Source organism: Tympanuchus pallidicinctus, unplaced genomic scaffold, assembly GCF_026119805.1.
Source record: "Tympanuchus pallidicinctus isolate F22 unplaced genomic scaffold, pur_lepc_1.0 scaffold22, whole genome shotgun sequence".
Classification (NCBI taxonomy): Eukaryota; Metazoa; Chordata; class Aves; order Galliformes; family Phasianidae; genus Tympanuchus; species Tympanuchus pallidicinctus.
In genome coordinates, this window is record NW_026294739.1 from 24,428,604 (window position 1) to 24,442,236 (window position 13,633).

The 13,633-nt window shown below is 60.7% G+C and overlaps 3 protein-coding genes across 5 annotated transcripts; 2 read left to right on the top strand and 1 right to left on the bottom strand.

The window, feature by feature from the left end:
- The first annotated feature begins 903 nt into the window (after nucleotides 1-903).
- On the top strand, nucleotides 904-6,031 carry CHMP1A (charged multivesicular body protein 1A). The gene is made up of 7 exons (XM_052685641.1): nucleotides 904-1,007; nucleotides 1,198-1,217; nucleotides 2,022-2,099; nucleotides 2,468-2,614; nucleotides 3,037-3,165; nucleotides 3,425-3,612; nucleotides 4,177-6,031. Exons 1-7 carry the CDS (start codon nucleotides 1,001-1,003, stop codon nucleotides 4,196-4,198), a joined length of 591 nt encoding a protein of 196 aa, XP_052541601.1. The 5' UTR covers nucleotides 904-1,000; the 3' UTR covers nucleotides 4,199-6,031.
- Nucleotides 6,032-6,869: 838 nt separating this feature from the next.
- DPEP1 (dipeptidase 1) lies at nucleotides 6,870-10,941 on the bottom strand. 2 transcript variants are annotated; one of them, XM_052685634.1, is made up of 11 exons: nucleotides 10,399-10,941; nucleotides 9,862-10,048; nucleotides 8,820-8,952; nucleotides 8,608-8,740; nucleotides 8,376-8,526; nucleotides 8,222-8,291; nucleotides 7,943-8,119; nucleotides 7,781-7,865; nucleotides 7,630-7,705; nucleotides 7,363-7,498; nucleotides 6,870-7,124 (listed from the first exon to the last, which is right to left on the bottom strand). In XM_052685634.1, the coding sequence occupies exons 1-11, from the start codon at nucleotides 10,652-10,654 to the stop codon at nucleotides 6,942-6,944; spliced, it is 1,587 nt and encodes a 528-aa protein (XP_052541594.1). In that variant the 5' UTR covers nucleotides 10,655-10,941; the 3' UTR covers nucleotides 6,870-6,941. The 2 variants fall into 2 exon arrangements, with proteins under 2 accessions (XP_052541594.1, XP_052541595.1); XM_052685635.1 differs by lacking the exon at nucleotides 10,399-10,941 and having other exon boundaries at nucleotides 9,862-10,106.
- A 190-nt stretch (nucleotides 10,942-11,131) lies between these two features.
- On the top strand, nucleotides 11,132-13,378 carry LOC128081909 (sulfotransferase 2B1-like). 2 transcript variants are annotated; one of them, XM_052685639.1, is made up of 6 exons: nucleotides 11,132-11,337; nucleotides 12,103-12,311; nucleotides 12,425-12,551; nucleotides 12,625-12,719; nucleotides 12,802-12,982; nucleotides 13,058-13,378. In XM_052685639.1, exons 1-6 carry the CDS (start codon nucleotides 11,199-11,201, stop codon nucleotides 13,171-13,173), a joined length of 867 nt encoding a protein of 288 aa, XP_052541599.1. In that variant the 5' UTR covers nucleotides 11,132-11,198; the 3' UTR covers nucleotides 13,174-13,378. The 2 variants fall into 2 exon arrangements, with proteins under 2 accessions (XP_052541599.1, XP_052541600.1); XM_052685640.1 differs by having other exon boundaries at nucleotides 11,214-11,337; nucleotides 12,017-12,311.
- Nucleotides 13,379-13,633: the final 255 nt, after the last annotated feature.

Here is a 13,633-nt window from a genome sequence, read left to right on the forward strand (position 1 = left end):
TCCAGGGGCGGTGTCACAGAAATGCGGGGTGTAGGAATGGTTTGTTTCTCATTGGTGCAGTCTTGTGCCGAATCTAATGAACAGAGGGAAAAAAAAACAAAACAGACGTGAGAGATCACAATAAATTGCTGTAGAGGAGCTGAGCAGGCTTGAGACACTGCTGCAGCACGCAGCTCCAACACAACAAAGAGCTCCATGACCGCCCTGACAAGAAAGGAGACACATCTAAAACTTCAGAGCTTTTCAAAGCCCCAGTGAGAGCCACTGCCCACCTGTTCCCCCATATCCAGACCCCTTTGCTACTTACAAAGCTGCTTGTTAAAACCTGGCCAGCTGAGAACACAATGGGAAGCACTTCACTTTGTGCTCTCTTTTGTGGGGCAGCGAGGAGGCAGAAGATTGAAACATCACAGATCTGAGAGATTTTACAGCACATTAATAGCAGCGGCCTGTGATGTGTCATTCCTTGATCTCTCCCTGTGCCTGCAAGACCAGGCTGGAAATAAAATTCTGTCTTGAAAGAAATGACTTCAAAATGAGGGCGGGCGACTGAGGTGAGTGGCAGCTCCATGTGTGCCCAGAGAGGCATCCCTGTCCCCGTTCCTTATCCCCATTCCTATCCTCACCCCATCCTCATCTGCCCCCATTCCTACCCCCGTTCCTATCCCTGTCCCCATCACAGCACGCCGTATGGAACCCCATTACCCTTTGTGCCTATGTCCTTGCAGAGCAGCTGCCCCATGGCTGCTGGCGTGGTCTCGGTCCCTTTGTGGTGTCCCGGCAACACGCACGTCACCGTTCTGACACCCCACCCCGCAGGCCGCACCACGCCCCGACCCCGTCCGCGAGGCGCTGGGCCGCCGTTCCATCTCCATCCCCGCCCACGTGCCCGCCCCGCCGCCAGGGGGCGCCATCGTCACAGGGTGGCGCGCGCACCCCGGAAGCAGCAGTGGCCGCACCCGGAAGCGGCGACGATACCCGGAAGCGGCGGCGGGGCAGGATGGACGGTAAGGAGAGCTGAGGCGGGGGCTCCGCCGTACCGGGCCTGGGGCGGTCCGGCCGTATTGCGTGCGGGCTGTGGGGCCTCCCGGCGTGGAGCGAGGCGTGGTGCGCTGGGTTCGGCCTGTCTCGGCCTGGGTTCCGGTGTGTCGCGGTGCTGAGGCCCGGCGCTGAGGCGATGCTCTCTTTCTCTTGCAGACACGCTCTTCCAGCTGAAGGTGAGCTCCTGGCGATCCCTCCGGCAGCTCCGTAACGTAGCGCCGCTCCGCGCCGCCCTCGTCACCGGGGGCCGGTAACGCCATCTGGGCCACGAGCCCCTCCTGGCCCCTCCCGTCCTGTGCCCCGCTGTCCGCGCGAGGGCCGAGTCTGCGAATCCGCCCGGCGCAGCCGCTCTCGGCCCTGCGCCCCGATACGATGCTCGCGCTCCGGTGTCAGTGGCAAAGCCACCCCCGGGAGGGAGGGCCTGTCCCATCGGTGTTGGCATGAACAGGGCGTCTGGGTGGCGCTGCTCTGGTTTTCCCTAGCTGACAGACGAAGGGAGTGCAGGGTGTAAGAGTAATCGTAATGCACACATTTAAACAAACAAACAACAAAAAAAACCAACTGAGCTGCCAGTGACTGGAATGGAACACCCTGGCTTGCAGAGATCCACAGTGTGCTGCTGCTCCTGCTCTGCTTGGCTTGTTGCTGCCAGCAGCTGCGGGAAGAGGGAGCTCATCAGCTGAGCTTGTGCCTCAGGCAACCACTGCCAAACTTGTCCCCATCTCCACAGCAAGAAAACTGGCCCTCAGCATGCTGTGTACTCTGGGAGCTTCCCTTCGTACAGCCAGCATTGCAGCCCTGGAGGGAGCTGACACCTCGTCAGAACCTGATGGATCCCTAAGCTAGGAAGCTGTAGCAGCTCACAGAGCTCATGTTAGCACCTTGTGTGTGCCCTGTGGGTGGCCAGTGCTACAGAGGTGCTGCTGCTGCTGCTGGCTCCCCTGCAGTGTCCTAGCACTAACTCGCAGCTCTCTCTCCAGTTCACAGCAAAGCAGCTGGAGAAACTTGCCAAAAAAGCTGAGAAGGACTCCAAGGCGGAACAAGCCAAAGTCAAGAAGGTGGGTGGGAGTTTGTCACCAAGTGGTGATGCTGGCATCTGGATGCTGCGCTGAGCAGCTGGAGACCCTGCCTCCTCTTGTGCCCCACCAGCTGCGTGCTGCTGACGGGTGGAGAAAAAGAGGCAGTTTCTTCTCTTGCTCTCAATATGTTTTGAAGTCTCACCCTGAGATCTTGAATCTGCTGAGCAGATGTGATGTGTTACTGTGACACTGAGGGATTTAATTCCCTTCCAAGGGCGTCCTCAGTGTTTACAGAGGTCGCAGATGAGCTGTTTCCTGCTGAAAGTCTGTCAGGCAGAAAAGGGGAGTGCTTGTTTATAAACATGGAGTGGTTTCTTGGTGCAGGCGGTTGCCCTTTGCTCTTCCAGGCCCTTCAGCAGAAGAATGTGGAGTGTGCTCGTGTCTACGCAGAGAATGCCATCCGCAAGAAGAACGAGGGGCTGAACTGGCTCCGCATGGCTTCCCGAGTGGATGCGGTGGCCTCCAAGGTGCAGACAGCAGTGACAATGAAGGGGGTAAGAGCCTTTGTTCTTCAGCACGGGGTTCTGAGAGCGGTCTGTGCCCTGTGTAGAGTGTTGGCTCCTCCCTTCTCATCTGCCTTGAACCTTGGACTTCCTTGTTCTCAGATGAGGGTCCTGTAAAGCTTTGTAATGAGCCCAGTCACTCTCGGTGTAGTGAAGCTTCTGGCATGCCCACAGAGAGCTCTCCAGGCTGCTTTATTATGGCTCTAATCAAGGAGGCTCATGCCTGCTTTCTTGTCTGTGCTAGCCATTGCATGTGTGTTTACAGAGAAGTGGGCTGGGACCCGTCCTGCTTGGAGCTGCAGTGGTGTGCTTCCTCGTGCTGTGCTCTGCCTCGGGCTGTGTGCCAGGGTTTTACTTTCAGCAGGGATGCCTTTGTTTTTGGACAGCATCCACGAAGCAATATCTTCTTGCAGGTGACGAAAAACATGGCTCAGGTGACCAAGGCTTTGGACAAAGCTCTGAGCTCCATGGACCTGCAGAAGGTGTCTGCAGTGATGGATAAGTTCGAGCAGCAGGTTCAGAATTTGGATGTTCATACATCGGTAAGAGGAGATGGCCTCGAGGGGTCTGGGTGGATGAGACTGCTCTGTGTTTCAGGTGCATGAGAGACATTGGGCAGGACGCAGCACTGCTGCCTAGCAAAGAAAGTGTTTGCTGTATAAAGGGGCAAACCAGCAGGCAAGGGAAGGAAAGCAAAGGTGCTGTCCCAGCTAGAGGTTGCTCAGATGGAGCTGTGGAAGACTGCACCTCCCCCATTATGCTTTACCCATGAGGTGGGCTGACAGGCTGTCTCTGTTGCAGGTCATGGAGGACTCCATGAGCTCCGCTACCACGCTGACCACACCACAGGAGCAGGTGGACAGCCTCATTGTGCAGATTGCAGAGGAGAACGGTTTGGAGATCATGGACCAGCTCAACCAGCTCCCTGAGGGTGCTTCAGCAGTAGGGGAGAGCTCGATGCGCTCCCAGGAAGACCAGCTGTCACGGAGGTTTGTTCTCTCCCAGGTCCTTCACCTCGTGTTGAGGCGGCTTTGAGTTCTTCCCAGGGGTCTCTCACTGATGCGAGCAGTGATTTAATGCAGGCTGAGTGGATGCTGAGCCCTTGGTGGTACAAGCTCAGGCAAGCTAGAGATTGCAGCGTCTGCCAGGCAGCCCCTGTGGCGCTTTGTGAGGCCTGGAGAGGGTGCAGGCAGGCAAAGTACCATTCGGTTACTTAGTGGTGGGGGTGGCTGCTGGCACCTGGCTTCTCTCGATCCGGAGCAGAACCGTCCGCCCTGCTCTGCGTTCATCCTCACGCAGCTGCTACTGCTCTGGAACACTTGGTGCTGACCTTCAATCAGCTCCAGGAACAGGCTGTTTTGCTGGAACTGCCCCAGGAGGAACCGATGAGCTTCCTCTCCCTGCTCCCTCCCTGCTGCTCCCCGTGAGGCTGCAGCCGGAGTGCCTCTGGAGGCTTCTGTGCAGAGCTGTGTCCCGCACGGCCTGGCTGGCTGGTCCTTCAGGCTGTTCCCAGCTGCTCTCATGCCAGTTTCCTCTCGTCTTTTCCCTTTCAGGTTGGCTGCCTTGCGGAATTAGATCTCCTGTTACCCCTGCGGACTGCTGCCATGCTGGTTGTATGGTGTATGGGGACGGAGGGACTCAGGACTCCTTCCTCTCTGCCTCTATCACATCCTTGCTCTGACCTGCTGGCTGGGCAGGGCCAGCTCCTTCTGCAGCAGCGTGTCCCCAGCCCTGTCCGCCTCCCTGCAGACTCTTCTTTTGGGGTGCAGTAGTGACCAGAGCAGGCAGAGATCCCGACAGGGGGTGTGGAGCCAAGGACAGCCCTTCTCTGGGCTTGACGAGTACTTTGCTGTTTCTTATTTTAGGGTGTTTTTCATTTGAGGGTCGCTGCCGGCTTCTCGCAGCGTCCCGTGATGCAATGTGATTTAACACTAAATGAATCTTTCTGGAGGTGGGTCGCAGTGTCTCCTGGGGTGCTGGCTGCCTGCCTCTTCCCTGTGTTGCCTGCTTCTGTTGTTACCTAGTTTTGGGCTTCTGTACTGTGGGCAGCACTTTGCTGGGGACCTACAGCAAGTGTCTGTCCCCATGGAGAAGATTTACAGCAGGGGTTGGGGGGAGGCTATGGTGTTCCTGGGGGGCTTGTGCCTTGCAGAAAGCGGTGCCCTTCCCCAGCCCTCACTGCTCGGTCCGTAGCCGTATGTGGGTGCCCTGCTTGCAGGCTTCTCCTTGCAGATTCACCTCGTCACAACAGGCCAACCCCCCTTTGCTTCTCTTGACCACAAAGTGACCTTTAAAACCCTCCTCCTGCCCTGCACAAGCCTGTGTGTGCGAATCCTTGCATCTTCCACCTCCCAGCAGTGCGGTGTGGCAGTGAGTTCTCCGTGCCATGACTCACCGTGTGCCCTGCAGCTGCAAGAGGATCTCAGCTGCCTTCAGCCTTGGTGACCCAGACTTCTGCCACTGGATGGGTTTGCTGGTGTAAATACCAAACTGCCCTGAGTGTGCATCATCCAGCCCTGCTCTGTGCCTGGCCCCTGGCTCTCCCTGCTGTCGCTCCCACTCTGCTATCCCCACATTGCTGCATCTCTGGTGTGCCTGAGCTCTGCTCTGCTCTGCTCCCACAACCCACAGTGGAACACTGTTGCTCAGAGCCTTCCTTTGGGCTGAGGTTTTCGCTGCCCACCAAGATACAGGGTGGATTGGCAGCTTACAGGAAGGAAATGAAGTTTCCTTTGCCTCTCACAAGGAAGAATTGCAGGCTGCAAGCAGTGTGCTGCAGCTGCCTGGCCCTGCAGTGCTGGAGCCAAGCTGTGAAGCATGCAGCCAGCCCTGCTGTGGCGTGGCAGCTTCACTTCAATGCTGCAATGGGAGCTTTCAGTCAAGTACAGCTGCAGTGGGAGTGGGACCTTGACTGCTATCAGCAGGGCAACAGCAGTGTGGGGAGAGGGCAGGCGGCTCCATCCCTCATCCTCCGGTGCTGGCACCCAGCCCCAGGGTCACAGACACCGCAGCGCTTGTCACAAAAACAATTCTCACTGCTTTGATTATTTTTTCTGAGTTCAATGACCGTGACAGCACGTGGCTGGTGACCAAAAGAGCCTTCTTCCCTCGTGTGCTGCGGTAGGGATGAGGGGTGGTGATGAGGGCATGGGAGGTGCCTGCACCATGCAGTGGCACTGCTGCTGGCTCCTGGCCCTGCGTGGGCGCCGTGTGTGGGGCTGGGGACTGGGATTAGGCTCAGGGTGACCGAGACTCTGCCCCTGGAGTCACTCCCTTTTCCCATCTGATTTTTCTCTGTGTCTTGATCCGTGGTGGTATTTTTTTAAAGCTTGTCTCGTTTGCCTTTTTTCTTCTCCAAAACCCTGTTGATTACCTAATGCTGTTTTAAATAAACACTCTGAACATCCATCGTGGTGTGCACGGGGGTTTAGGCAGAAGAGGGGGGCTCTGGGCTGTGCCTGTTCTCTGTTGTGGGTTGAAAACCCAACTGCAGCTGGGGACAGAGGACCCGCTGTGGGCCGAGCTGAGGAGGAAGAGGCCCATTCCTTCAGCCTTCCTGCCCAGGGAAAGGGCAGCCAGCGCCTGCTGGGGGTCACAGCCTCTGGGGGTGGCTCAGGAGAAAGCCTCTGATGTGCTGAGGACGCTGAGCAGGCACGTCCCCGCAGGGACCGCTTCCCTTCCTGTGGTTGTGCTGGGGAACCGGGCAAGCAGGGACCGCTGCGGCCGTGGCACAGCCAACACAGCCCAGGACGGCTGCCTCCTTTCTAGATCCTTTTTCCCAGTTTTGTTTTTGGGCTGCTGAGTTCACTGCACTCTTCCCCACACCTTTCCCTTGCCCTTCTGAGAAGCTCGGGCTTGCCGAGGGGAAGCCCCCAGCTCCACGAAGTAAGCAAGCTCCAGCGTTCCCCACCACGCAGACCCAGGCCTGCCACCAGCATCCACCACCCATGGGTGCCATCCTGGTGGCACTGGGGCTCGTCCCCTCCCCGCTCCCTGCTGGCAGAGTGGGCTTTGTGCCTCAGCCAAATTACGAATGCCACAGGAAGATGACTCTCCTGCACAAGCTTGTTTTCTTGGTGCCCAGAGCTGCCTCCGCTCCAAAGACAGGCTGTTCCCAAATGTGAGAGGAAATTGCTAAGAAGATGATTGAGTAGCCAATTAATTAGCTAATGATTAATGTAAGCATCCTGCGGAGGCAGCCCCGCTGCCGCCCTGGCCGCGTGTTGTCACAGTGATGTCTCACTCCTGGTGCGGTGACAGCCCGAACACCGAGCGGGATGGCTTTATTTTGTGAGCGGGCTGGGGCAGCACGTGGGCACTATGGCAGCAGGGTGTTGAGCAGGGGCAGCAGCAGCACCAGGGCTGCTGGCAGGGGCAGGGCTGGGCTGGCATCGGTGGTGGTGGTGGTGGCGTAGCCATAGGTGGTGCGGCACTCTCCTTCCAGCTCCTCCAGGGCGATGGGCTCCTCAAGGGGCAGTGTGCCCTGCAGGGATTCCTTCACCTGTGGGGCCAGGGCGAGTTTGCATCACAGGGTGCTTTGTGCATCTCTGTATGCTGCTCAGACCCCTGCTCTGCGTGTCCCCCATCCACCCTATTGCCCATTCTCCCCATGCATCCTCATGACCAATTTGTCCACGTTCCAGCGCACCCCAGTGCCCTCCACACCCCCGTGCCCAGCGCGTATCCCTTTGCCCCATCCATTTCCGTGCCCCCCCTGTACTTCCCCATGCCCCACTCACCTCCTCCACTCTCTTGAACACCCTCAGCAGGTTTTTGGCCAGCGCTGCGCTCACCTCCTGCTCCGTCCAGTTCCTGGCCAGCAGCTCTGCCACCAGCGCAGGGTACTTGGAAACGTCCTCCAGCCCCGTGGGCAGCCTGTGGCACCCACAGCTCAGAGCCTGACATGGGAGCACCCCAATCCAGCAATCCCCAGGGGACACACCTTATGCCCAGGGTCAACCCTTGGCCACTCCATCCCGCTTCCCACATGCCATCACCCACTTTACCCCGTGACACCATCGTAGTCCCCGCCAAAGCCGACGGATTCAACGCCTGCCACTTTCTTCACATGGTCCATGTGGTCTGTGGGCACAGAGGGGCCGGGTGAGGGGATGGGGTGACACTGTGCCCCCACCTCATCCCTGCCCGCAGCCTCACCTGCGACATCAGCCAGCGTGGCTACGTTGCTGCAGGTCACGTACTGGTTGTAGAAGTTGACCATCACCAGGCTGCCCGTGGAGGCCTGCAGGAGAGGTGGCCCTGAGCCCTGTGCCACTGTGCTGCACCACCTGCCCCCCAGTGCTCCCATCGTGTGCTCACCACCATCTGCAGCACATCGTCGGGCACATTGCGGGCATGTGGGCAGACGCTGTAGGCAGAGGAGTGGCTGAAGATGACGGGAGCTTTGGAGACATCCAGTGCCATCTTCATGGTCTCCACTGAGACGTGAGCCAAGTCCACGATCATGCCGAGGCGGTTCATCTCCTCCAGAACTTTCTGCAGGGAGGGGAGCAGGGGTGCGGACAAGGCAGTGTGAGGACACCGCACCCTCAGGACTGGCTGGTCCACGGCACTGCCACCCGCCTCCATCCCACTCACCTTCCCAAACGCTGTGAGGCCGTGGTGCACGGGTTGCTCCTCCTCGGTGTCCACCAGCCAATTGTCAGCCCTGTGCCACAGGGACAGCATCAGACCCCGAGCCCCATCCCCATCCCCATCCCCCCGTCCCGACGACATTCCCACGGTGGGCTACCAGGGTGTGTTGCAGCTGTGTGTCAGGGTCATGTAGCGCACGCCCAGGCGGTAGAAGGTGCGCAGCACACCCAGGCTGCTGTCGATGGAGTGGCCGCCCTCCACACCGATGAGGCTGGCCACCTTCTTGTCCTGGAATGCCTGTTCGATGCCTGCAGGGGCACAGAGAGTTCTCAGCTGGGGACAGACACCTACAGCCCTGTGCCCCTGCAGCCATTCCCCCCGCCGCTCACCTGCGCTATCGACCACACAGGCGAAGGTCTCTGGGTACAGCTCACACATGCGGTGCACCACGTCTATCTGCTCCAGCGTGCGCTTCACTGCGTCCTTGTTCTGCGTGTCGCAGGGCACGTACACCGACCAGAACTGGGGGGATGGCAGCAGGTGAGCACCCGGAGCCCCAGCAGGGGCTGTTCTGCTGCCCGTGCCCCGCTTGCTGTCCCACCTGGCCGCCCACGTGTCCAGTGTTCAGCTTGGGGATGTTGGTGTGGGTGTTGTTCAGCTGCGTCAGGTTGGATGCCGGCAGCAACAGTTGGTTATTAAACAGTTTGAGGAGCTGCCAGGGCAGGTCGTTGTGCCTGGGCCAGGGAGAAAGTGAGAGCGGGGGGTTGTCTGTCCAACTGACCAACCACTTGGCTGCCCATCTGCCTCCCTGCTTCATCATCCATCCATTAGGCACCATTCATCCCCCACCATCCATCCATCCATCCATCCATCCTCCCCTTCCTCCCTCTTCCCTTCCCTTTGCCCCTCCCTCTCTCCACATCTGCCCCTCCCTTCTCCTGCCCCTTCCTCCCTCCATCCATCTGTCCCACCCATCCATCTGTGCCACCAGGAAGTGATGCCCAGGATTGGGGGTGTGGTTCCCCTGCAGAAATCCCCCCCCCCCGTCCTGCCCCCCCAACTCATCCCCACCTGCTCCTTGCTCCCTGCATGGCTCCAGCCCCACATCTCTGCACAGGAATGTCACCACCACCGCGTGCTGTTAAGGGCCAGCAGCATCACTGGGGAAGAGCTGGGTCTCCCCCTGCCCCACATCCCTTGGCTCCCACAGCTCCACTCCTTCTGCCTGGGGTTCTCTGGGCTGCACGATGGCTCCATAGCCATGTGGGCACCACTGGGAACGGGAGCATGGTGGAGGACTGGGGACATCCCTAAGGACACGATCCTGCAGGACTTCCCCTGGGGCAGCCTGACCCCACCGCTTCCCAGCACCACTCCTGGCTTGGCTGCTGGGGTTCCCCCCAACCACACAGCCCCAGGTACCACGTGGAATCCCCCTGTAGGGCCATTCCCACGCGTCCCTCGAGTGCTCCATGCGGGCATTCCCAGGACAGCGCCGTTCCTATGTAGTGTCCCCAGGGTGCTCAGTGAGGGCATTTCCCAGGCAGGTCCTTGGGTTTTTCTGTGCTGGGGATTTCTCAGGGAACCGAGAGCCCGTCCCACAGTGCCACACAAGCTTTGGACGGACGCGTGGCCGTGCTCACCCATCGATGACCGGTGTGGAGTCCATGATGCGCTCAGCCTCCTGCAGGAACATCTGCCCCGAGCAGGGCAGCAGCAGGCACAGCAGCAGCACGATCCCGCGCAGCATCCTCGCGTGGTGTGCCGGTGGTGGGATGAGATCGCTGCCCCGCTGCTGCAGGATCCCGCTGAGTGTTCCCACACTGCTGACTGCTCTTCCTCGTGGTAAATCAATAACCAGCACTGGGGCCATAAACCCACCCTTGCACCCTGCACCCCAACCCCGGCAGTGCCCGGGCACCGCGACGGCCTCTGCAGCGCAGCGCGGGGTGACATGGGGACGCGCATAGCTGTGGTTATGCTCCCGGCCCCTCTAACACAGCACAGATTTTTTCTGCTGGGAAAAAGCGCTGCTCCCATCCCCTCCTTGGCCTTCCTGTCCCAGCACCCCCCACCCCAACCCGGCACCCCCAGCCCCATAGAAAAACCCCCAGCCCCATGCCCCTCATGCCATGGAGTCTGGCAGGACACGCTGCCTGGTACCCCTGTCCCCAGCTCACCACCAGCCCTGGAACACTCAGGCAGCTGCTCCCCGTCGTGGTTCTGAAATATGTGTTCCGGCTTGCGTGCCGTGCAGGGCTGGAATGGGCTACGGCCACCCCAGAGCCAGCCCCCATCATGGCTGCGGGTGGGGGCCGAGCACCAGGGCACCCCACAGCTCCATGCCTTGGCCACCCGGCTCTGTGGGCTGGGAGACAGGATTAGGGTGGCGCAGCCAGAGGTGTTGGTGCTGCGGGGGGAAACTGAGGCACACATCCACTCTGCAGTGGATCCTGTGTACAGGGCCACGGGTGGCCTTGGGGACGGCAGTGGCCGTGTGCTGGGAGTGGTGCGGAGTCACATAGGGCACAACCGGTTCCAGATCCTCATCCTGGGGTGGTCGAGCTGAAAACCCCTCTGCAGCACAGTGAGCACAGCCATAGGGCACCAAGGCCTCCACCATATGGAGCGTGGCATGGGACTGGCACCCCACAGCACGGGAATCACCTATGAGGCCAGCGAAGCTTTCGAGTTCTCCAACCCCTTGGGGGCTCGCAGCCCCCCAGCGCTCCTCACATCCCCCATGGGCTCAGCCATATTCTCCCCATGGTGGCCCCATCCCCGGCCGACCCCACAGCCCCATCCCTGCAGCCGCACTCCCCTCATGCCGGCCCCGCGCAGCCGCTCTCGGCCCCCTGCCAGGAATGTGTCGGGGGGCGGGTGAGGGGGGGAGTCCTACCCACGCCCTCTGCCTGCCTCTCAGGCTTCCTCTTCTGCAGTTATTTAAAGGCTGTCCCATCACATCTGGCACAGCGGGGCCATGGAGCGCCTGGAGGTAACGGAGACCTTCGCCGGCATCGCGCTGCCTGGGCACCTCCACACCTCAGAGTCCCTGCAGTTTGCCACCAACTTCCTCTTCCGTGACACCGATGTGGTCATCGTCACCTACCCCAAGTCAGGTAAGTGGCACTGGGTGGGGAGGGGACAGGGACGGGATGGGATGGAACGGAGGTCTCTGGCACTCAGCCATCGCTGCCAATGGGCCCCGGCACTGCCTGCGTGGCCAGGAGCTGGGCCAGCCCTACGCAATCACCATCCCCTCCCAGCACAGCCCCACAGCCGGAGGTCCTGGCCCCACCACCACGCCGGATGGGATGGCCACCCCACACCCTCCTCTGCTGCAGCCCTGTCCCGGCCACATCCCCACCCCCAGCCCGGAGCAATGGGTGGGGGCTCAAAGGGGCAGTGCTGCTGTACTGCGCTGCCTGTCCAGCTGTGCCCCGTGCCACGTAGCACCATGCTGTGCTGTTGCACACAGTGCCCTGCTGCGCTGATCTGTGCCGTGCTGCACTGCAACGTGTGCCAAGTGACACTGCTGTGCTGAGCCATGCAGTGATAAATCAAGCCACGCAGTGCTGCATCACGCTGTGCCATAGCAGGCTGTGCCACACCATGCCATCCCAATCTGTTTCATACCACGATACGCCATACCATGCTGTGCCATACCAAGCTGTGCCATGCCACACCGTGCTGTGCCATACCTTGTGATGCCATGCCATATCTTGCTATGCCATGCTGTGCTGTCTCAAGCAATGCCATGCCGTGCCACTCTGTGCCATGTTGTTCCGTACCATGCAGTGTCACGCCATGTTGCACCAAGCCGTGCCGTGCCGTGCTGCGGTGCCCCGTGCAGGGTGGGGGTGCCCTGACGGCAACCTCCCCAGGCACCACGTGGATGCAGGAGATCCTGACACTGCTGTACAGCGGTGGGGACGCGCAGCCAGCCAAGACCATCCCCAACTGGGAGCGGGCGCCCTGGCTGGAGCAGATCCACTTCCGCAGCTCGCTGCAGGACACAGCCACGCACCGCCTCATCACCAGCCACCTGCCTGCCCGCGTGCTGGGCCCTCGGCTGCAGGGCAGCAAGGCCAAGGTGAGGGGTCCCCCAGACGAGGGTCTGTGGGTGCAACCCAATGGCTGTGGGTAAGTCAGCTCACGGGGCAGCTGAGCCTGGGAAAACCTGAGCCCGCGTTCCCTCCCCACCAGGTGATCTACGTGGCCAGGAACCCCAAGGATGTGGTGGTCTCTTATTACCACTTCCACCGCCTGGCCAAGTTCCTGCCCGACCCCGTTTCCTTTGACGCCTTCCTCCAGCAGTTCCTAGAGGGTAAAGGTAAGGGCTGGGGAGATGTGGGGGCCACGCTGGGGGCAGCTGTTGGCCCCCGTCACCTGCTTCATCCCTTCAGTGCACTACGGCTCATGGTTTGAGCATGTCAAGGGCTGGCTGGCTCAGCGGCAGCTCCTCGACATCATCTACATCACCTATGAGGAGCTGCACGAGGTGAGCTCTGCATCCCCGTATCCCCCATCCCCACGTCCCCCATCCCTGTCTCCCATCCCTCCATCTCACCTGCCGTGCCCAGGACCTGCGTGGCACAGCGCAGCGCCTCAGCGCATTCCTGGGCATTACGCTGGAGCCGCAGACGCTGTTGGCGCTGGAGCAGCACTGCAGCTTCGCAGCCATGCGGGACAACGCCATGGCCAACTACACCCTGATCCCCCGCGAGATCATGGACCACAGCCAGGGCCGCTTCATGCGCAAAGGTGAGGGGGGCACGGGGCAGGGCCGTGGGCACAGCGGTGCCCCTCGAGCGCGGTGCCAGCGCTGCCCTCCTGCAGGCGTGGTGGGCGACTGGCGCTCCCACTTCTCACCGCCGCAAAACGCCCTCTTTGACCGCGTGTACCACGAGGAGATGCACGACAGCGAGCTGAGCGCCCACTGGGCCATGGTGTGAGGGACGGGCAGCCTGCACAGCACACAGAGTGTCCCTGGGATGGGGAGCAGCGGCTCCGTGCTCCGTGGTGGGGCGGCTCCCGGCTGAGCGCCGCCGCCGTCCCCAAGGCTGCCGTCCCCCGGTGGCTGTGACCCCCGACCCCTCACTTCCTGCAGCGCGGTGGGGAACGTGGCCCCGCTTGGGAAAGAATAAATATTTATTGTCATTCCCAGGCCGGCACTGTGTTCCCAGGGCGGAGGCTGTGCTCTGGCGCCGGGAAGTGCCGGCGTTATCAGGGTGGGGGCCCATCATCCCAGGGCACTGTCCGGGTGTGGCTGTGGGAGGATGGCCGGGACATCCTACAGCACGACTGCGGAACCCCATCCCAGCACATTCCCGTGTCTCCTGCACTGCCCTGGTGCCCTGTGGCACCGCCTGCCCCATTCCTGGCTGCACTGCCAGCAGCGGCCTTACAAAGAGA